At 44.0% G+C, this 22,866-nt stretch overlaps 2 protein-coding genes and 1 long non-coding RNA gene across 4 annotated transcripts in view; 2 read left to right on the forward strand and 1 right to left on the reverse strand.

Moving 5' to 3' along the window:
* Positions 1-2,284: 2,284 nt before the first annotated feature.
* The window catches only part of SSPN (sarcospan), a 110,504-nt gene continuing 89,922 nt past the window's right edge, over positions 2,285-22,866 (reverse strand). For both annotated transcript variants that reach the window (XM_059402749.1, XM_059402748.1), the window contains 2 exons: positions 12,677-12,763; positions 2,285-6,729 (listed from right to left, as the gene is read on the reverse strand). In XM_059402749.1, the coding sequence (XP_059258732.1) occupies positions 6,364-6,729; positions 12,677-12,763 (453 nt within the window). In that variant the 3' untranslated portion in view covers positions 2,285-6,363. The remainder of the gene's footprint in view (positions 6,730-12,676; positions 12,764-22,866) is intronic.
* LOC132019554 (uncharacterized) lies at positions 10,055-20,212 on the forward strand. The gene is made up of 3 exons (XR_009404800.1): positions 10,055-10,337; positions 17,650-17,769; positions 18,747-20,212. It is a non-coding gene; the product is annotated as an uncharacterized LOC132019554 (long non-coding RNA).
* On the forward strand, positions 20,269-21,300 carry LOC132020125 (chromobox protein homolog 8-like). Its single transcript, XM_059404223.1, has 2 exons — positions 20,269-20,282; positions 20,379-21,300. Exons 1-2 carry the CDS (start codon positions 20,269-20,271, stop codon positions 21,223-21,225), a joined length of 861 nt encoding a protein of 286 aa, XP_059260206.1. The 3' UTR covers positions 21,226-21,300.

The raw sequence follows: 22,866 nt of genomic DNA on the forward strand, positions 1-22,866 counted from the left end.
GTCTCCAGGTTCAGAGACCCGGGAACTGCCCATGGACATCTCACTGTTCAGCTCCCTCACTGGGCATTAATCAAGGCACCTCCACAATTCCCAGAAGCGGCAGGTAGGGCCAGGCCACCTCTTGGAAGCTTCTGTCTCCTTCTCTAGTGGGGGTCTGCGTGCAAGAGGCGAGGCTAGCCCAGCACAGGGGCCACAGATGAAGCTCCAGGCCTCCGCATCCCCCCTGAGCCAGCCTGAGAGCCTTGTTAAATACCAAGACTTAATATCTCAGCATTTTGGATTATGGCCTTAATATCTGCTTCTCCCCAAGAATAACAGATGACTCTATGTCCCACATCTCTTGGATGAAAGGATCTTTCTGATGACCTTCCCAAGCAAACAAAAACAAAAAAGACTTCCTCTAAGAACACATGCTTTGGAAGGGATCAATAAACATATATATGTTGGAAAGAAATAAAGAATAAGTGGCTATCTTCATGCGGGCATCCCTACACGTGAGTTTCATTTTTTACTTGCCTACGATCTGCATTTTAAAAAGTAAAATAGGGGTGCCTGGGTGGCTCCATGGGTTAAAGCCTCTGCCTTCGGCTCAGGTCATGATCTCAGGTCCGGGGATAGAGCCCTGCATCGGGATCTCTGCTCCGCAGGGAGCCTGCTTCCCCCTCTCTCTCTGCCTGCCTCTCTGCCTACTTGTGATTTTTCTCTGTCAAATAAATAAATAAAATATTTATAAAAAAATAAAAAGTAAAATAGCCAATACTGGTCCTGTACTTCAGAAAGACTAACTTATAGAGGATGAATCTGTCAAATGAAAAAAATAATTTATAACAATTTATTATAAATTACAAAGAGAGATAGACTCTATCAAGGGAGAAAGTAGATTTCTGACTGTATGATTTCAAAAACTTGCCACAAATTTATAAACATTCATATGAGTGTTCTCATATCCAACCTGGAGAATAAAGCTCTAGGTGGTATTTGCTGACTATGCTGAAAAATAGACCTTTTAATAATTCTTGAATGAGAATCAGTGACCCACAGGGTCAAGCATACCAAAGGTGATTGGTAGTTGGTTTTTTAAAATAAATCAGGGGTTGTACATCACAATCTAAAATACAGACAGCTGATAATGTATGAAAGCCCAATAAAGTTTCATTGTAAAATGTTGGGGTTAAGCATGCTTCTATCAAACTAAATTCAAAGTGACATGAAAATCAAGAGAAATGTCTCAGTTTCTTCTTCTCCCTGAGAGAAGAACCGAGAAAAGATGGCCACATTTGGGAAACATCCAGCTGTGCAAACCAACAAATAGGGATCCAGCCAGCACATAATTCTGTGCACTATCACCAATAAGAGCTGACACTATCTTATTTTAAAGCAGAATTTCTGTTGGCAGCCCCTTTGATAATGTTCCTGGATTATGAAAAGGGAGTCACAGAAGGGGATAGCAAAGCAGAGCTATGTTTCTAGTTGGATGTGGGGACAGGAGAAGTGGCATAGGGCTATGCAGAACTTAGCTAAGGATGAAATCAACCAGATGTTTTTTAAGCTCTTTCTGAGCCAGTCACTTTGCTAAGGGCTATTTCATTTAACTTTCCCCGTGTTATGTTTTTCTCCACTCTGCAAATGGGGAAGCTAAACATGAAATGGTTTGTCAAAAGTTATGCAGCCAGAAAACAGCCGTCAGATTTCCACCCCAGGACCTGCAGCCCTAACACTAAGGATGGGAAACCCAGCTCAGAGAGTGTATCCTGAGTCGTAAGAACAGTCTCTTCCCATTCTACAAGCTTTTCTAACTCAAATAAACAGAAAGAACTACTGCATTGTATGGTATCATCAACTATTTAAATTGCCTCAGAGTTTGTAAGAAGCAGTCCTTACATTCAGATTTGAAATGGAATTAGGCTGTCCATTTTTCTGTATAATTAAATGTAGGATATGACTGAACATGTGGCACTCAAACTTGTATTCCATTCTCTAGGCCAAGCTTTACTTGACATTAACAGACATAAATTAAGAATCAGTATTCTGAGTATTTTCTGCAAGATGTTTTTCAGCTCTGGCTCTCTCCAGCCACAGGGAGCATTTATAACCTTGACTTCCACGGTGGGTGCCATGTACCAAAATAGAGACAGCCATTGGAACAACGAAGTCAAAATGAATACTAGTTCTCATCCACCCCAACACCAAATTTTTGAAGCAAACACTCAACTGAGAGATTTTATGTATGCAAGTTCACATGTAACACCCTTCAAAACACATCCAAACAAGGTGTTTGCAGAGATTATGAAAATTTTATTAATAAAGAAAATCTGCATATGTGCAACCCCTTGAAAAACGACCACCTCAAACCTGTGGAAAGCACTATGTTTTCTAGTCACTGTTTCATCAATGCCAGAAAAATGCAATCACAACAGCAGAAGGCAGACCAATATTCTTGAAGGGGATAATCATTCAAGATAATAAAATACTAGAAACCGGAAGAGAAGAATCAAGGTATCCATTTCACAGGCTGAAACACTGAGCCTTCAGCTGAACAAATGTTCCCATTGGGAGACAATATATTTGGCAGCAGCTCTTTTTAACGCTGCCCTGAAGACTCTGAATCCATTCAGAAACATGACAGAGTTCTTGGAGTCTGGTAAAAGCCGATAGCCAGCACAACTGACGGAAGTTAATAGCGACCCAGCAATCGTTCACGGCAGTCACGAGAAAATGGAAAGGTGGGCTTTGTGACGGGATAGCACCGGTTTTTCAGGGCAACTTTGAAGTTTGCTCCTGATTCGATGACTGCCGCCCCTTGTCCTCCAGAACCTTCCTTGGATACCCTCTACCCCACCGTTTACTAACAATCTATAAACATATTCCAGATACAACGCATGCAAGAAGGGAAGTGCAAGAGTATTTAGAGATTCTAACGTCCCAGCTGTGAATAGAGAACACACATAGCACCGGTCCTTGCTCTTGGAACCAGCTGCTCTTGCAGCTGGAAACCCCTCCAAAGAGATCATATAGATGTTTAATTCAAAGAGGGGAGCACAAAGTCAGGCCTGTTACTTGACTACAGTTTCTAGGGTCCCCGCATAGCTATATTTTTAGGCTTGGCTCCAAGGAGCTGCCTCCACAGATTTGGACAGAGCGAGGGAGGCACAGATGGCGGTCACGTGAAGGCACAGACCGATCGAGTGGGCTCGGTTACAAAGTCTGTACATTTAGGCTGCTGTATTCCTCCTATTTCAAGTACTGCCAAGTCCCGGCAGTTTCCCCTCTTTCCAAAGTCTTGATTCATTTAATTCTCCTGAAGGAGGTGGAAGAAGAGGAGGATTGCGCAAATCTTACTGTTTTATGGTTTAGAAGAGACAGTCACCATCTTGGCTCCTTGTCAGATTTCAAATGTAACATTTTGCTAAGTGTAAAGCTGTGTATCTGTTCCCTTTCTGTTGCCGTTATTATAATTTCAATATTTGCAAAACACAACCTCAAAATACTTTAAATCCAGCGCAAAGCAGTTTGTTATTCATGTAACACATTTCTTACACATATCAATACTCAGTTCACAGCAGGGGACTCCTTTCTTGTTTTATTTTTTTCCTGTTTTGTTTATTTGTTCCTTCTTTCAGTTATGATTATTTTTTCCCTCTTTGAGGGATTTAAGAATGATTTAACTACGTAATAGCAAAATTTAACTACATAATAGCAAAAATACATATATATATGTACTGGGGATTTTAATATATCCTGATTATTAGATTATTACATTATATATGTATGTATACACACATATATATAATGTAATAATGTATGTATACACACATATATATAATGTAATAATCTAATAATCAGGACATTATCAAACTTATGTCAATCCTGCCTGGTATACACATATATATAATGTAATTATGTAATAATCAGGATATATATATCCTGATTATTATCAAACTTATGTCGATCCTGCCTGGTGGCATCATTTAGAAAAAGAAAGCACATAAGCTAAAGTTATTCTACTCTTTGAAATACCCTGTGAATCGTGTGTAAAGCACCGAGCACCTTGGTGAAGAACTTTAATTTTTCCAATATAAGACCTGTAGTGTTTGCTACAAAAAGTTGTTGAAAGAAGTCAGGGTGTGATTCCAGTGGTGCCCTATTCATAGTGATCAGCATTAAATCACAAGTTTCTCACTCTACAGGACAGCTATAATATTTCAGATAAGCAGCCATTTTCTTCCTTATGTAGGAAACTGTCCAGATCAGAATGCATTCAGTTTTTGGTATTGTTTTTTTAACAGCACAGAGTATTTTTCAGGTCGTCATCAGGATGCTGTAGTTTTTGTGTGTGATCAAACCTCTGCTCCAGAGTCTTAACCACTAAGCCCTCCAATGTGAATTCTTGGCCTGAGCTCTTGTGTGGGAAGGCCATTTTTAAAGTGAGTCAATACATAAAAAAGGTTTTCACATCTGTTAATCAGGTGTTTTATCTGGAGAACGTAAAAGCTATTTACAATCCTCCAACTGACTTAACGTTTTTCTCTTTACTTGGATATTTATATTGTACAGAAATTGACACTATTGTCGCAATCAATGGGATTGTTCGACTATCTTCTAAGGCAAACAAGAAAATGCTTTTCTTTTAGGTTTGAATTTCATGACTAGTGGAGTCTATCAGTAGGCAATGTGGAGAGGCAAATTCATCTCCATTATTATCTTGAATCTCTGATTTCACTACAGCATGCTAGTAGAGAAAGATCTTGATAACATTTATGCTGCATGAATTTGCATTCTGAGCTCTGTCCTTAAAACATGGATATTGTTCAGAACTTGATAATAAGAGAGAAAAGATTCCCACCATGGGGCATTTGTTTTTTTTTTTTTTTTTTTTTTTTTTTTTTTTTTAAAGTCGTGGTAACTTAGAAACAGAACAAAATAAAAACTACCTTCCAAGTCAACGGGCAGATGCTTAAATCAGGACTTCAAAACAGGAGTTGAAGTCTCCGGGAGAACTGTGCTTACAAGTCAATAGTAGGATTACAAATCAGATACACTTTTATGAATGGAACGCATGGCCATTCCCAGTCTTCTTCAAAAGGACTTAGCTGCCAAGAGAGATACTCCACAACATATCACAAATGTGCTATTTGTACAAACATCGCCCATTACAAATGCTCTTGCTTTTGTTTAAATGAGTATTTTTAACCTGAGCTATTAATAAAAAAATATTTCTCTTCTCCCTTGTCAAGCTTGGCTTTCATAAGAAAGAATCTTTAAGCCTCCTCTCTTATGAGAGTAATTTCTCTGATGGTGCTACTACGTAAGAACAGCCAGGGCTCATTAAGTAGGCTTTGGAGCATAATTATAATTAACAATTAGGTAGAAATTAGTTTTAATGATTTGTTTTAGATGATAGAATAGAAGCATAATGTAATTATTTTTTAGCCTTCTACATCATTAAGAAGACAACTACCTCCAACTTTCAATTATTGAGAAGCAGACAATCATCCAAAGCGTTTAGCAAGGGATCCATTCATGGAGCCAAACTCAGGGAGCTGAGGAGAAAAGGGCCTCCCTCCGCCCCAGCCCAGGTGTTTATAATTATCGCGCCTTTGCGAAGTCTCTTCTTCCTCTTCTCTGCTCCTTCAAGCTGTTTCATGCCTTGAAGACATCTCCACCAGCGAAAATAGAGAGGCTCAACCTGGCTGTTCAGCTCTCCTCCCCCACCCCTGCCTTTCTCCGAGACTTAGGGCAGATCATGGAGGGAGGTGGGAGGTTCTGGAAAAGACGGCAAAATTTACGACGTGGGCCTGGAATGCCAACGCGCACTAGAAACTGAGCTTGCAGGAAAGAAGATTAGACAAATGAGGAATAAAATGAGGACAGGTTTTCCCCACTCTCCGAAACTATCTAGATGAGCATCCATTTCTGCTAACTGAAAGAAAGCTGAAGATTTTTTTGCTTCTACAGAACAGCCTCTCCCTTTACACCATTTCGGTTTACAAAAGTTTTCATGGGGCTGCTCAGCTTTCAGGAAGCGGGGGACAGCCCTAGGAGGGCTAAACTCCACGCGGCAAAGATAGACATGCTGTTCTTTCCCCGTTCTGTGTTCTTTTAATGTCCCAAAGTTAGTCTGGATGTTAATTTCCCTGTAAGAGTTTTTTAAAATATTATAGAAACCTGAAGAGATGTGTTTATTTCCTAAAAAATACAAAAATATTCATTTAGAACAGTGACTATTAGTTACTGTCAAAAGTTTTTTTTTTTCTGTTGTTTTTTTTTTTTTCCCTCCTCTCTCTTTCTTTCTTCCTTCCCTTTCTCTTTTTTGACCTCAGCTCGGCAGTGGGCTGCTTCGTCTCCCACCCGTGAGCAAGAACGTTAGACCTTTTGCTGCTGACCTTCAGAAGCCCTGAGGGAGCACATTCTGACCCCCACGTAAAAAACCTGGTACCTGTGTTTCCACATCACAAAGCACACCAGCAAGCACACAAGGCCACAGAGCAAGTTAAGAATCATCTGGATGAGCAAAAACAGTTTGAAAGTGCCTGTGATGCTGGTGCAGTCCGTCACATCCCTGTACACAAAGGTCCTGCTGAGGGGCTCCTCGGAGGGCACCTTGCAGTGGCAGGCGTCGAGAGCCGTTCCGCAGGAAAACCGGGCGAGCTGTGAGTAGTGGTGGGCAGCAAAGGCCACGGCCAGCACGCAGACTGTCAGGCCCACGGCACTCAGCAGAAAGTACAACAGCTGCGAGAAAGCAGAACAGAACCTTCCAGTTACCAAAGAACACGGGACAACTCGTGACAAAGCTAATGCATCAAAGCTGGGCTTTCTCTTCTCTCATCAGGAAGGTCCTGAGGGAGGGGCTGTTTTCGCCTCAGAAACAGAGTCCCCAAGGCAGAAGGGGAATTTGATTTGATTGTGAGCAGTCCTTAACCCCTGATCCTATGTTGATTTGCCCTACGGATGTTGGGTGCTTTTCATAGATTGAGCCAACAATGTTAGCTTGATTGTGGGATGTTTCTGGATGTAGCACCCTGTTTAGATGACTCCCAAACCTGAGAGCTGTCCCTGAAAGGCAGGCTGTGACTGTTTCTGGACCTCAAAAACTGCTCACCTGAAGACTGCAAAAAGACTGGGAAGTAAAGAACACGTATGCAACGGATGCAACAGAAACACTGTGCTGGCCAGAAGTGGCTGTGATTGACCAAATGGCAATACGGGTTAATAAAAACAGCGGTGTTCAATATAGTGATTGCCAACCTGTGTCCAGGAATGTCAGGATCCCCAGTAAGAGGTTGCTGGAAAATAATTATGGTTCCAGAAGGTAGATGACTGAATGTCAGCTTCATCACCTATAACCATGGAGTTCCTGAGCATAAAAATAAACCCCAAATGGCCCTTTATAGCTGCCAAGAGATTCTGAACACCATTGGCCTATGTGACAGCCTTGTGATGGAAAAGTCTGGTTCAAGAGCTAAACTCTGCTGCTAAAGAACCATGGAATCCCTGAAGAGGACATTTAGCTTACACCTGAAATGCGTTGATCAAAAATTGAGAGTGCTTGTTGACACAGTCACCATATAAAGCATTTTATAAAAACAAGAAATATTCCTGGGATTGCACTGACCTACTGGAAACGTTTCTCTTCATGGTCCCACCTGCTGAGGGTCTAGATAAGGAACAGATTCCCCAGCTGTTGGGACTGGTGCACTTGAGCCTGGTTCTTTGTGTGAGATTTGCATTCCATAGTTAAAAGCTGCTCATAGAGCAGTTCTGGTGAAGGCGAACTCCTCAGAGTAAGATTAATTCTACTCATGTCCAGGTTCAGATTAAAGTAGCTCTGAAAAGATTATGCACTCTCTCCACTTCCAGCGATCTGTCATTTAAAATAAAAACACATAACTCAGATTATAAAACATGGGCTCAAAAGTCCTCCGAGTGATTCTCCACATGCTGACAATTCCAAGTGCTTTCAAGTCTTAAACCCAGAATATTTAAAAATGTATTTTTTTTCTTTCCTGTGTGTGTGCATGTGTGCTGATGCCCTAATCATGAGTCTGGTTTGCCTGAAAGCTTGACTGAGGGCACGGGAGGGGAGTGGAACCCACTGGCTAAACCATCTTACCTTCGCACAGCTGCACAACCAAGGAGAAGCCCAGCTTCTCTGGATTTTTCTCATCAAATACATCGTAAACACACACACTACCCTTCCTCTTCAATCACTTGAAGAATCGTCAGTTGGAACCCACTTGTTTCATCTGTGAAACAGTTTATTGCAACATCTTCTATCTCAGGGACACAACAAGGAGAACTTCTATGCAACATGTCTAGTCTCCCTTGGAGAAAGGGAAGCAAATAAATACTAATGGGAACCATTAAAATTTAAAAAGGAAAGATTGAATATGTGCTATTGAACTCATCCTCTCCCTAAATTTTCAGTGGCCATGCTTTCTGCAAACACGATAGTGCTCAGGCTAAAGAGTATGAGTTTATTTTTGTGGGACTATCGGGGCAGAATATATGAAATATTCTAGGTGGTTCTGAAATCTTTGGGTCTGAGGGTTGACTTCCACCTCCTGATACCAAGAGCCAGATTGAAGTGTGCCCACCGGAGCCGTGTTTCCAGTGCAGGCAGCATGGAACTGGAAACTATTTGCTTTGGGGATGTGGATACATTGGTGCCTTTACCAGCAGGGAAGGCCCAAATTAAAGGGATAATATCCCACTTGAGAGTCATCTGCTTAGTAGAATGGCCCCAACTGGAGTTTTTTCTGCACATTTTCTTGCCATCAATGGATGGAACTGATGAGGTCTTGCAATAACCTTCCTACCTCCAACACACACATACATCCTCAGTAGATTTCTGTAACATTCAGTGGGATCATATCTTGAAGCAATGACAAGAGTCCCTCTTCTCAATCTGCAAATAATTTGGGTGGTTGCAAAAAGAGGATTTGCTTGTAATCACAGAAATCCATTTGCTGAAGTGAGAATTTTGCCTATTTTTAAAAGATCACCTTTTGGTTTAGACATTAAAAGATTTGCCTGAGACATTTACCAAGTGCGCAGCAGAGCGATGGCCGGGAGCACAAACGGGAGCCAGACCCACACTGGAATCCTGATTCTCCCCCTCTTAGCAAACTACTCAATGCCATGTGTACCTACATTACTTCACCTTTAAGCTTGGGATGATGATCACCTTTAAGCCTTGGTTATTATAGGCACCCAAAGAGCTGATATCTGTCCAGGGTTTAGAGCTGCGTCTAGTACAAACTAGCACTACTTAAGCATTTGTGAAATCCATAAACAAATTACTAGAGATGGAGAGAGCTGCCAGTTCTCCAGACTCTTAGGATATCAACTCTATTGGCTTTGTCTTATTCTCTGTCATGTGGGAGTAACAGGCATACTTGGCTCACAGAAAGGATGTAAACACTCTCACATACACATACATACACACACACACACACACACGCACACGCACACGCATGGCTTGCTCAATCTTAATTGAGCATCTTTAAGATGCTAGAAGCCAGCGAGAGCACAAACAAAAACCAAGCCACTCAGCCCTTGGAAGGTGAATGCACTTCCATCGGGGTGTCTCTCACCCGCTGCGGCTCTGCTTCTCCCACCCTGTGAAAGCATCCGGCCCCGTCAACAGGCCGGAGCCACAGAATCAAATTTCTTATCCGTGTAAGACACGAATACATATTTGATCGCCCCCAAGCCTGGGGGCTATCTCTGCCTGCGCTACAGCTACCATTGGTTTGACTTCAGCTGACAGCAACAAGCTTCTGGGTGAGAATCTGTAATTTAAAATCGAGTGGCTTGTTTTACCTACACGGCACGAATAAACTACCCATGAAAGTGTGGGCGATGACCTTGGGAATGCGAGCCCATACATCCTGACAGAAGCGGGGCCGGGACGCATCTGTCTTGCCCGCGTCGGCCCGCGCGTCTGGCGCCCGAACCCGGGGGTGAGGGTGGGGGGTCCGCAGGGTGGGGGGGCCGCGGGGGGGGGGGGGGGGGGGGGGGCCCGGGGGGGGGGGGGGTGCGGAGGCCCCGGCGCTTATGTAACAGCGGCGCCCGGCGCGCCCCGCTCGCTCGCGGCCTCTGATGGGTACCCGGCCAGCCTCAGCGCTCCGAGACTCGGGGAGCAGGGCGGCGCGGCTTGGATTTAATGAACCTCCCCAGCGGCCGGAGCGGGGAAGCCGCAGCCGCGGGAGCGGCGGCAGCCCGGGGGCCTTCCGCGCGGGGGCACGCGGCGACCGCGCCTCAAAAGTTCTCGCGGGGAATGAGCCCGGGAGGGCCGCCAAGCACGAGACCCGCACCCGTTTCTGAAAGTCGGCCAGGTGAGCCCCGAGAAGACGGGGCCATGAGGAAAGGCAGGAGGCCCAAGCCCAGGCCCCGAGGGGCCCGCCAAGGCCGCCGGCAGGGCCCGGGGAGAGGGAAGGAGCGCGCCAGCGGCGTCGCCGGGAGGCCAGCGGTCGCCCGAGACGGAACAAGTCCCGAGGCTGTTGCCTCCGAGAGGGAGGGAGCGGTGTCTGCGTGCGCGCGTGCTCAGGCTGCAGAGAGCCGCGGTGATCCCGCTGAGCGACCGCCCGGGGCCATCTGGGTCTCTAACAACAGCGGGGGGCGGGGGGGGGGAGGGAAATCTGCAACAAAGCTCAGGCCAGGCCGTCAACAGGCAGGCACGAAAATGCGGTTATGCTAGTGAGAAGCATCTCACCAAGATGCATTTCGTAACCCCCCCCCCCCCCCGCCCCCCGCCCCTTGCAATGATGTGGAGGCACAAGGAAAGTCGGCTGTAACTTGTTGTGCCTTTGGAAACCCTGGAGATTGACTGAAGCTCCTTTTAGACCTGAAGATAATATAGCGGGCACCTTAGAGAGCTGGCAGCAAGCATCATTAAAGGTCACATTCAGGAGAAGGGAAAAGTGCCTCCGTATTTGTCAATGTCTGTCACAGGTGGGGGGGAAAAAGGTAGCTAATGAGATCTTCCTAGTGGGGAATTCTCAACCTGGCTGACATTGGCACTGACTTCTTTATTTTATTTTATTTTTGTCCTTGCTCCTTATTTTAAGTGCAGGTGTGGAGGTGGCTTCCGGGGTGTCCCTGAAGCTGATGCGGGTGCTTCTGCTGGGTCATCTGGAGGGGAAATGAGGGCATTTCACATAAGCTGATGAACCTAGCAAAGAACACTTTTTACCCTAGTGGAAGAGGTTCCTGTAATTTAACAGGGCACTTCTTCCTAGACTTTCTGGCTTTTTTTTTTTTTTTTTTTTTATCATCACTAAACTTCACTGTGTTTAGTCAGACCTTTACAAAAAAAGTAAACATGGACTGATGTCTGCTCTATCTGGCCTTCTTTTAAGAAACACCCTCAGAAAAAGTAAAATTTCCAAATGTAGGCATATCCATGAAATTCTATCAGTTTTTAAAAAATAGAACCCCTTATTTTTTTTTAATTGGAAAAGTTAGATCTAACTATTGGAGAACATTACAAAATTGGAGCAAAAGACTACAAACTGCAGTTGTCTTCCCACCACTCAAAGATAACTATTTTTTTCTCTTCCCTAAGAGCTATTTTTTTTTTTATTCTGTAGGATGATACGTACATTTTGTGGAGCCAGCTTATTTTGGCTGTTTAAAATAATGTGAAAATTTTCATTCCATTAATTACTCTTTTACAACACGATTTAAATACACATATATATATAAGCATTTTGCTTTTTTATGTCAACCGCTTCAATTATACTGGAATACAAAATATCTTTTCTGCATCTTCTTAATTTCTAAATAAGAGCTGACTTACTCTTATGTGCTGTTTTCTTGCTTGAACAAAGAAGTATCCAGTTATGTGTTTTCTTACAAAAGAAAAGTAAACAGTGTGAATGGACACACACACAAGCACACACACATACATAAAAGCCCTCAACAAACTAACAGTACAGAAACCGTTTTGTTCTCTGCTACAAACAGTTGAAAGAAAATGTAGGAATTTGATTTCTACTAGCTCTGATTGCTGAGTTGGGTGTTTATCTCCCTAAACTCTAAAAGGGTGTGTCTCTGTTTCCCTCAGGAGCAGATTTTACTGTGTAGTGAAATGCTGTGTACTTGAATTGGTTCCAATCAAATGCACCATCTTTAATGGAAGAAAAAAAAGTACATGCATGGGAAAGACACACACTTGTTAAACCATGCAAATCCCATCCTCTCCCCCACCCTTTACCCTCAGATTCTTGGCACAGATCATTTGGATGCACCCAATGTACTTTTTCTGTCTCAGTGATCCCACCTACAAGAGGAAATACACTTAGACTGCCTCATTATTAAAATATTCTAAAAAACCCCCAAGATATGGAAGTGGGAACTCATAGAGACACCTTTTCCCTGGCCAAGTATTTTTGCTGAACTGATGAATTTTCAATATTCCTTGTAAGGGCACTGAAGGACAGATTTCATATGCTCTGGGCCAACCTAGTGCATGGAAATTAAGACTTAAAAAAAAAAATCAGCATTACCTTTGGGGTCTGGAGGAATGCGCTCCTGAAACATTTTTTTGGCCTGTGTAAAAATGCAATTTCTAGAATAATCTGATATGCAACCCCTTAAAAAGCATTCTTTTATTTTGTACTTGTCGGGTTTTTTTCTATGTGATGATAAAAGAGAAAGAACAATGACAACTTACTTTCATAGCGAACTGGATCCATGTCCTTTCATCAACTTGATATGAGACACAAAGCATAAACAAACCAAGATAGGCCACTAAGCAGACCTGCAAGGGAGGACAGGGACGAAAGGGTGTTATCAGGACAGTCCTGCATCCTCATGACATCAATCTCAGCGTCTTTCCCCAGTAACAGCCTTGTTATCGAGGTGCTCATTTCATTTACTTATCTGTCTGTGTTCTTCCTTTCTCAGCTTGAGGAACAGCCTTTTTAAAATAGTAAAATCAATTTCTTTCAATTGACCTGGTATTTATTAAGGCCTTTTGATGCACCAGGTGCTGTCCGAGGTCCTTTAGAGTACACAATGATCCTCAGCAAGGGTAGAGTCCAGTCGAGGCCGAGATAAGTGCAGGCACTATTCTAAGGCAGGGCTATATATGGAGAATGCCATTCAGAGAAGTACAAAATGGGGGGAAAATAACATTGAGTCGGGCAATTTAAAAAGACTTCACTAAAGAGGTGGATTTGAAATGGTCCTTGAAAGGGATGATGATAATCATGATAATGATCGCGGACCTTTACTGACTACTGACTTTGTGCTGGTGATCTTCGAAGGGCTTTGTATGGATTTCCTCGTGCAATCATCACAAAACCCGAGGAAGTATGTACTTATGATCCTCATATTAGAAATGAGGAAACAGTAGCACAAAGCTAGTAAATAATGAAACCAGCGCTCATACAAGGTAGTTTGGGTGAACAGTCCAAGCCATCGCACAGAGCTAGGCTGGCGCCAATTGTGGGGGAAGAGTAGCCAATATATAACTGTAGTTGAAATAACAAAATATAGAGCAGAACGGTCAGTTAAAAATCGGGGGGGGGGGGGGGGCGGCGCCTGGGTGGTTCAGTTGGTTAAGCAACTGCCTCTGGCTCAGGTCATGATCCTGGAGTCCTGGGATAGAGCCCCATATTGGGCTCTCAGCTCCAGGAGGAGTCTGCTTCTCCTTCTGACCTCCCCACCTCTCATGCTCTCTCTCACTGTCTCTCTCTCAAATAAATAAATAAAAACTTTTAAAAACATAGTTAAAAAAATCCAGGGATGTAGGATTAATTTAGGGAGTAATGGGACTTCCTTAAAATTCTTTGGCCAGATAAATGACATAATTCGAGACACGTTTCAGAAAGATGAGCAGTGGTATTGGGTGGGTTGGTGGTGAGAATGCCAGGATATCATTTTACTAATCAAAGCAAAATTAATCTTTCAGATGGGCCAGTGCTGAGATGATGCAGGCAAAGTCAGAGAAAGAGGCAGAAGGAAAGGTATAGTCCAGTAGAATCTGCACATCGTGGCTACAGCATGACTGACAGGAGGACAGTGGCCAGGGAGAGAAAGGAAGTGATCCCCCCATGTCGGAGCACCCACAAAGGGAAGGAGAAGACTGGGAGAAGGAATGACAACTTTGAGAGAAAAAGATACTCAACTGTTTTGTCAAACCAGATTTTTCTCTTTTTTTTACTGCATTAGAGTTTTGTAAATGTGATTTAGAGTTTTCTAATCAAATGTATCTATTCACACTTAATTTTGGAAAGATCAAAATGTTGCTAAATTCTACTTCAGGACAGAAACCAAAAGCAACAGAATTATATTTTCTGATAAGCACAAGTTTCCTAGAGACAGATGTTGGAAGTGTAGCTGAGTGTCACCTAGCAGGTCAGTAAATGACTGGTTTGGTGATCATTTCTACCTCTAGGGCTAGCTTTACACCCCAGGGGAGGAGAGCTGTTTATTTACCATGCCAGCATAGCATTTGAAGGTAATGCTTCTATCCTATTTGCCCCTGAACATAATCAATAAGTTACTTGTGGCCTCATAGGTTCTCAAGTTGAGAGCTGTTTGGGTTTCTACTGGGCTGTGAATCCAAAAGCCAAGCCTCCTTTTAGTACAGGCTTTTCCATCATTAGGACAGCTGATAACTTAACAGTGACATTCCCAGGGGAGAGATGCAGCATGAAAATGCATGAGTATGGCCCAGGTTGGAGAGAGCTGGGTGGAAAACAGAGTAGGTAGGACCCAGGGAGGCAGTTTTTCAGGCAAAGCACTAGCAGGTGCAGAAGTAATGACCCTGAAGTTACGTGTGCAGCCCACAACATGGTGGACATTCCCAGTCAGGGATGGATTTCCTTCTCAAAACTTATTTTTAAAAATGATCTAATTGAGGTATACGTTTGATCAGGCCTGGAGGGGCTTATTATGTATTTTCACATTAAGAATTTATAGCACTGAAACAATAGAAAAAAGACCTCCTTTTTTGTTTGTTTGTTTGCTTATTGGCAACAAACCAGATGGAGTTTTCTCAACTTGCTTCTCTGCAGAGTGTTAAGTCCCTAAGCATGTGCCCATACACTCCTGGTCGTCTGTCTGCAGGTGCCCGGGGTCCAGCTCTCTCCCATATAACTGTCTTTGGCCCCAGAGGCTGCTGTGAAGTTGGCACTTGGCAAGACTCTCCTCTTTGCCTTCATGAAAGACACATCCCAATCATCAGGCCTAACTGACCCACATCTTAAAATCTGATTCTGTTTGTCTTGCTTGAACGAAATTTTTCCCCTACAGTAGTATCCACTTCTTTGGAGCCTTAATTTAGGCCAGGTTCCAGCAAGAAGGTGAAAAGGAACATATAACCTCATTCTTGGGCATTTCTCTTAGTCCACCGATAAAACTCTTTTTGAGGACATACACTAGCCAGACCCTGGGCACGGCTCTGGGAATTGACAGCGGAGAAGACATAGCCTCAGACTTCAGAGAGCTCTCTGCCAGTGCAGTGGGGAAAGAGACGACGATGAACTTAGACTACCACTAAGTACTAGGACCTGGTCTGCTGTAAGACCCAAGAAGGGTGATCAACCCAAAGGCACCTTGGGGACACTTCCTGAAGGGTGATGGGTTTTGAAGGCTAGGCAGTAACCAGTTGGGAGAGGGATGTGAGGAAGAGTAGAGGACATACTAGTAGGAACAAAAGCATGGAGAAAGGCAGAGTAAACATTCGAGGACTCCCATAGCCCCAGTGCAGAAGACGAGAGAAGAAACAGTGAAAGATGTGTTTACAGAGATGGCCGGGAGGTGGGTCACAAACAACTTTTGTTTCCATTGAGGACGTTTGGTGCCGTGGAATGGTACGACCTGCCCTGTGTTTTAGAATGGTCCTTCTGGCTGTGAAGGCGGATTGGGAAGGGAAGAGCAGCCAAGAAGGCCTGAGGCATCCGTGGAGGAAGGTGACTGCCTGAGCTCAGCTAGCACAGCTAGCAGAGGGAGAGACTGTGGGTCTGCTGAAGCCACAGGAGGGAAACCAAATCCTTAGGCTCCGAGATGAAGGCTGTAGGGGTGGGAGGGGCCAGGAAGGTGCTTCACAGCAATGTGACTTGAGCTGCCAGGGCGATGGCGCTGACATTTAGGGAGACACAAGAGGAAGAGCAGAATGGGAGTGGAAAATGATGCTGTCCCCAGGGATTCAAGGCTCAGCCACATGGGCCTCGAGCTCAGGAAGGAGGTCTGAGTGGGAGTCGAGCACTGGTTAATCATCAGTATACACGTGAAGTCAGAAGCCATCAGAAATGTGAGACCATCCAGAGAGAGTCTAGTGAAAACAGAAAAGAGCCAAAGAAGTGGCCCAGTTAATGAAAAACTTCTGATTCTTTTGAGCAGAAATCATCTCATACCGACTTCTTACACTTTTCATGGTATATCAAAACATGTCTAAGTATTATGAAACTGATAAGCCTTTTGGAGTTGGGGATTTTGCTTTTAGGCCCTTGTCTAGGGTCTTTGTTATAAAACCTGAATACAATCAACACACTTTCATTTCTTAGACTTCTGCCAGGGCTCAGGAGGCTCCGGGAGGGGAGACCTTGTTTTTCTCACCTATAGATTTACGTGGTAGAGCAATACTTCTTTATCAGACAGTTTATTGGTATTTAGCACCTTTGAGAAGACTAGTATTTATTGAAACTTAAAACTGAAGGCTTTATGGCCATGGGGAGGAATCCAGACTTCTCATGCCAGACGAAGGGTCTCGTTTCCTGAGCTGGCAGGCCACAGACACCCCAGGAAGACAGGGTGTTCTGACTTCCCAGGCAGGGAGGAGGAGCTCATGTTAATGAGCAGCGAGACCCGCCAGGTCTCTCTGGACAACATTCCTGGATTCTGGGCCAGAGCTTCCATTAGATTCAGTGAGGTGAGGCCCATGGAAGAGGAAAAAAAGCAGTTATGTAAGGTTTTCAAGAAGGCTTTCGTTGGACCAGACACTCAGGTCTGGGGTGGACAGGTGGTGTCACTGCACACATAGCCAAACAAGAACGGAGTGGCACTAGGGAAAGGACAGGTGGGCTTTAAGAGCCTGGGAAGATTTAGTTCATGTACAGACGGATAACACAAGCTTGGGATGGTTTGCTGTTGTTGTTGTTGTTGTTTTTTAATGGGAAAAAAGATGACGACTATCATCTTCAATCAATTTTTAGATGCATGCTTCTACAGTTTATTAGCATCAAAATAAAACCCAAGTCCTACATTCCACCTTCTGTCTAAAGACATTCTTTGTCTGCTCAGAGTGAAGGCTGCATTCTCTCTGGTGAGTTAGAGTTCGACAGGGATGAAATGTTCTCTGAGTGTTAGATCCATTTCTAGATGTAGGAGTCTTGAGTCTTGTCACACATTGTCTTTGTTTCCATCAGTTGGCCCTGATGTGCCTGCCGTGGTGTTTTGAAGGGTCGGTATTATGCATCAAAGGTGAATGCCAGACCAACGTCTGGGAGATTCTACCTGCGTATTACTTTTTTTTCCCTTTTCATTCTCGCATAGCTAGAAGATACCAGCCTAAAACACCTTGTGAGAATGTGAATTACTGATATTTACTTCACTCCATGTCCTACGGATTTATATTCTGGTCTTGTGACATTCACACAACCTACAATTTATTTGTTTTCTTCTTTTTGTTGTCGACAGAGCTGCTTGACAGGCCTACCTGGGGAATACGACCTTCCCCTGTCAAATGCCTTTCAAAGTCTCTCTCCTCCTTCCACCCCAGCCCTTTCATTTGTGTACCTGAAACGTGACTCTCTTTCTGTAAGTTAATCAACTTTCACCTTTATATTCAGTCAGTATAGTAACAAGACAAACTCTCTTCTCATGTTTGCACAGAGAATTGATCAATGAGAGACATAACAGAACTGTTAAGTATTTCTCTGGATGTTTCTTAAGAGAATTTCTGTGGATTTTCATCTGTTTAATAGGATTTAAGGTAGGGTGCCTGGGTGGCTCAGTGGGCTAAGCCACTGCCTTCGGCTCAGGTCATGATCCCAGGGTCCTGGGATGGAGCCCCGCATTGGGCTCTCTGCTCAGCAGGGAGCCTGCTTCCTCCCCTCTCTCTGCCTGCCTCTCTGCCTGCTTGTGATCTCTCTCTGTCAAGTAAATAAATAAAATCTTTAAAAAAAATAGGATTTAAGGTAGAATATTAGAAATATTTTCAACAAATGATAAAGACAGCACTCTGTTGACTGAACGCAGTCTCACTCTGGAAAATTGTTGATTAACACATAGTATATCAGAGATTTAAATAATATATTAAATAAATTTCATGAGTATCTATTAAGAAATGTTTATTGAATCAAGATTTCAGAAGGATGGGAGAGGCTATTTTGGCATAACTTCAGCATTTTTACCAGATTCTCATTGCCAAGGCCTTATGGTAAGACAAAGTCCAAGCCAGTGTGTCAGAAATGCTTGGTATTGGACATGGTAAAAACTGGCATCCCCAGACTTTCTGATCCAATTGGGCTGGGGTGGAGACCAAAAATTTGCATTTTTATCAAATTACTGGGCAACACTGCTAGTTCCAAAACAACACTTTGAGAACCACTAGCTTAAGCTAAAAACAGTCTTGTATATGCCAACCCCTGATATCGGGTTTATCTGAAAGACTGGGATCTGGAGTTAGACGCTGACAAGTGGAGTTTCCTACAAAACACTTGTTTATTATAAGTAATAATGAGACATAATAACAATAGTTTCCTCATAAAGAAATTTAGTCTTTCCTACTGCAGGAACCCTTAAAACTAGAGGAAAAAAAAATCCTTCACCGCTATCAACGTGAAGTCACTGAGCACGCAGTTGGGAAGAGATGTGCACAGCCCGCTGTCACAAGCCCCGGAGCACACCCCTGTACCTCGACCCCACTCTGCCTCCTTTGAGTCTCTTCTCTTACAGCAGCATCTGGTAACCAAGTGGGATTAGTCAGCAACTAAAGAGGAAAGCTCGGCGCATTACTACGTCTTAGTTCTTTGGAATCCCGGAAACCAGCCTGCGGCATCAAATATAAAGATGCAAGGGAGAGACCTGGAGAGAAAGCCCAATAGTCATCTCCCAGTTTGCAGAAATGGAGTCAGAACTGGTAGGATGTCATCTTTCAGGTCTTGCTCTTCACTGTCACCCTCATCTTGGCATTACTTCCCACTGCGTTTAGCTCAACAACCTTTACTGAGGTAGATACTGGGACTAGAAAGAAGAGCAAGATACCCTCTTTGCCCTTTGGAAATTCATAGTTTAATCCCTGCTTTGCTGAAGGACGGAGGCACAGGAAAATTAATTGCCGTGGGTAACACCGTTTGATCCGTCTGGGCTGAGAGGAAAAATGAACAGTCAATAGCAGCTCACACAAACCCCTCCTTAATGTTCACTCATCAGAACCCCTTATCCTTCTTAAACGTAAGGGGTAGTGAATCAGCTGTGGGTTTTTTCCCTCCCGTGTATTTTTTTTTTAGAGACAATAAAGTTTTTTGGTGTTAAATGGGACTTAAATTTGCTAGAGTCATGAGGTTATCATCATCATTATTATTATTAGTTATTATTTTAAATTACATTTTTGGGTAAAAGCAAGATAAAAGGACTCAAAAATACTCTTAATCAGATGAGGAAAGAAAGGTGAAAATAACTCTCAAAAGCATGAAACATCAATTAACAGTTCATTCAACAAGTGGTAACTGTTCTTTAGTTGTGTTAAAATCAAGTAGGAAACTATAATTAAGTGCTGCACAGGGGGGAACCTGTAGGCTACAGTTGATGCTTGACTCTATTATTTTTCTAACTAATGATCTTGGATAAACTTATTTACTCTTCTTAGCCTCAGTTTCCTTAACTATGAAATAACGGCAATAATGCCTTCTTTTGGTGGTTTATTCAAAGAGCAAAGCTAATGTAAATAAGGTACCTACAATCATGCATAAGAAATACCTGGAGAATAATTGTAGTAATTATTAATCATTATTGCAAGTCACTTATATGTTTATTAGAGTAGGCCAAACTTCGAGCATACTGAGGGGCTCACAGATGTATTACCAAGTTAACCATGTTTAAAATTGATAACAAAGGGACGCCTGGGTGGCTTAGTCGGTTAAGTGGCTGCCTTCAGCCCAGGTCCATGATCCCAGCATCCTGGGATCAAGTCCCCACATCCGGCTCCTTGCTCGGCGGGGAGCCTGTTTCTCCCTCTGCCTCTGTCTGCCACTCTGCCTGCCTGTGCTCTCTCTCTCTGACAAATAAATAAAATCTGAAAAAAAAATTGATAATATGTGTACTGTCTCGTGACAAACTACACACAGTCTACTTTGTATTAGAAGATAGAGGGGATATTTGCCATGATCTTTATATTTACATAAGAAAAACGAATTATCCCGAAGTGACTCAGCCCGAGGCATCCGGATCCCCTACCCTGGATGCGCCCCCCAGGACCTGGCCTCTACTTCTCGAGCTCATGAGGGCCTTCGGAACATGGGTCTGTCCCCACCAGGAAGCAGCAGCAGCTCTAGCAGCACCTGCCGAGTGGAGCCCCCTCGGGACCGGGACCGGGACCGAGAGCAGGAGCGGGAACGAGAGAGGGAGCGCGAGCGCGAGCGGGGTGCCAGCCGCAGGGAAGACAAACCCAGCTCACCGGGAGACAGCTCCAAGAAGCGAGGCCCCAAGCCCCGGAAAGAGCTCCTGGACCCCTCGCAGAGGCCCTTGGGAGAAGCCAGTGATGGCCTCGGAGATTACCTCAAGGGCAGGAAGCTGGACGAGGCCCCTTCTGGGGCAGGAAAGTTCCCAGCTGGCCACAGCGTGATCCAGCTGGCCCGGAGGCAGGACTCGGACCTGGCCCAGTGCGGTGTGGCCAACCCCAGCCCGGCGGAGGCCACGGGCAAGCCGGCTGTGGACACCTTTCCGGCCAGGGTCATAAAGCACAGGGCCACCTTCCTGGAGGCCAGAGGCCAGGGCACCATGGACCCAGGTGGCCCCCGGGTCCGGCATGGCTCAGGCACCCCCGGCTCTGTGGGGGGCTTGTATCGGGACATGGGGGCCCAGGGGGGAAGGCCCTCCCTCATCGCCAGGATCCCAGTGGCCAGAATCCTGGGGGACCCAGAGGAGGAGTCCTGGAGTCCCTCTCTGACCAACCTGGAGAAGGTGGTGGTCACCGACGTGACCTCAAACTTTTTGACCATCACCATTAAGGAAAGTAACACGGACCAAGGCTTTTTTAAAGAGAAAAGATGAATTGCTGGGTGGGTGATCCCAGGGCAAGAGAGCAGGAGAGAGAGTGGGAGCGCAAACTTGGCATAACGCTTTTTGTTTCTGGGTGGGAGGTGCCTTCTGGCTGGTCCCGTCCCTAACTTCACACGCCCCGCCTTTTCCGTTCCTCCTCCCTCCCTTCAGTTTTGGTTGGAAAGATTATCTCTAGAGTTATATTTTCTATTAGATGTAAATATGTTATTTAAGAAAAAATATCTAAATATATATATTTCAACTCTTAAAAAAAAAAAGAAAGAAAGAAAAATGAATTATCAAGTCTAGGTGTTTAGACATTTTAAGGCCAATTTTCAGGACTTTTATGTGCCAGGCATTAAAATTAAGCATTCTAGGTAAATTATCCCATTGGATCTTCATGAAAACCTATCAAGTAGACACTATTATCAGCCCCATTTCATAGATAAGGCAACTCAGCTTCAGAAAGCTTTTATGCTCAAGGTCACAGAGCAAATACAGAGCTGAGAGTGGCACCAAGAGTCCAGAGTGTGGCTCTTAACCATCCCACAGCCTGGCCACCTCCAAGGAAGAATCTGGACTTCACTGTGAGTGAAATGGAAGCTGCAGAGATCTGGAGAACATTTCCGCCTCTGCTCCTCTCCTGTGCTGAAAGGCATCCAGCACCACTCCTGAGGCATGGTGTGCACAACAGTCTTTGAGTGGCAAATGACTGTCCAGGCTAGGGGAAGGCGATATCATCTTTAAGACTCAGCCTCTTCATGTGCAACAGAGAGAAAATAAGACTTTATCATTTGTGTTTGGGATCATAAATAACGCACCTGCAATTGGAGTAGGTTTTATTTTTTTTTTTCCCATCTCATAGGACCTCAAACTGCGCCAGTATAACTCTCTCTTCAATTTGAGCTAAAATGAATAATACATATAAATGTAGCCCTCTATCATTCTGTTCATTTAACAAGTATTCATTTGTACCTACTACTCACCAGGTACTCTTTGAGGGTCTGGAGATACCTCAGTAAAGAGAAGAGACAAAAAGTACTCCCCGATGCTTCAAAGTGGACAGGCAGACCACAGACGAATAAACTGAGAGACCCGGGTCTAAGAAGAGCCATGGAGAACATAGGATTTCACATCATTGCTTCTTTTTCCGACAAACATGAGCGAAATACAAACAATAAATCCTCAAGGCGATACATTCCCCCCTCAAACACTGAACTGGTAATGCCCAGCAACCCCTTTAAAAAGATGGTGGACTCACAGTTGTTTCTTAGGAGAGCCTTGCTGTTTCTGTTATTTCAATAACACGGACACACTATAAGTTATCTGAGACCTAACAGATTCCATAAAAGATAACACACACATGCCCCAGATAAGAGTCAACACAGGGTAACTAAATAAAGTTTTACAGCAAAATGGGCTGCATGCATACGACAGAGATGGAGGCAATATATCTTAGCCATGGAGCTGACAGATTGGGGTTCAAAACCCACCTCTGCCACATTCTAGCTTTTTGTCTTGGACAAGTTATCCTCTTCAAGCCTCAGTTCCATCATCTGTGAGAGGACCAACAATTCCTACTTCAAAAATGTCTGTAAGGACTATAGGAGACAGAATATATAAAGGATGTCACAGAGTACCCAGCACATATGT

Source organism: Mustela nigripes, chromosome 6, assembly GCF_022355385.1.
Source record: "Mustela nigripes isolate SB6536 chromosome 6, MUSNIG.SB6536, whole genome shotgun sequence".
NCBI classification, from domain to species: Eukaryota; Metazoa; Chordata; class Mammalia; order Carnivora; family Mustelidae; genus Mustela; species Mustela nigripes.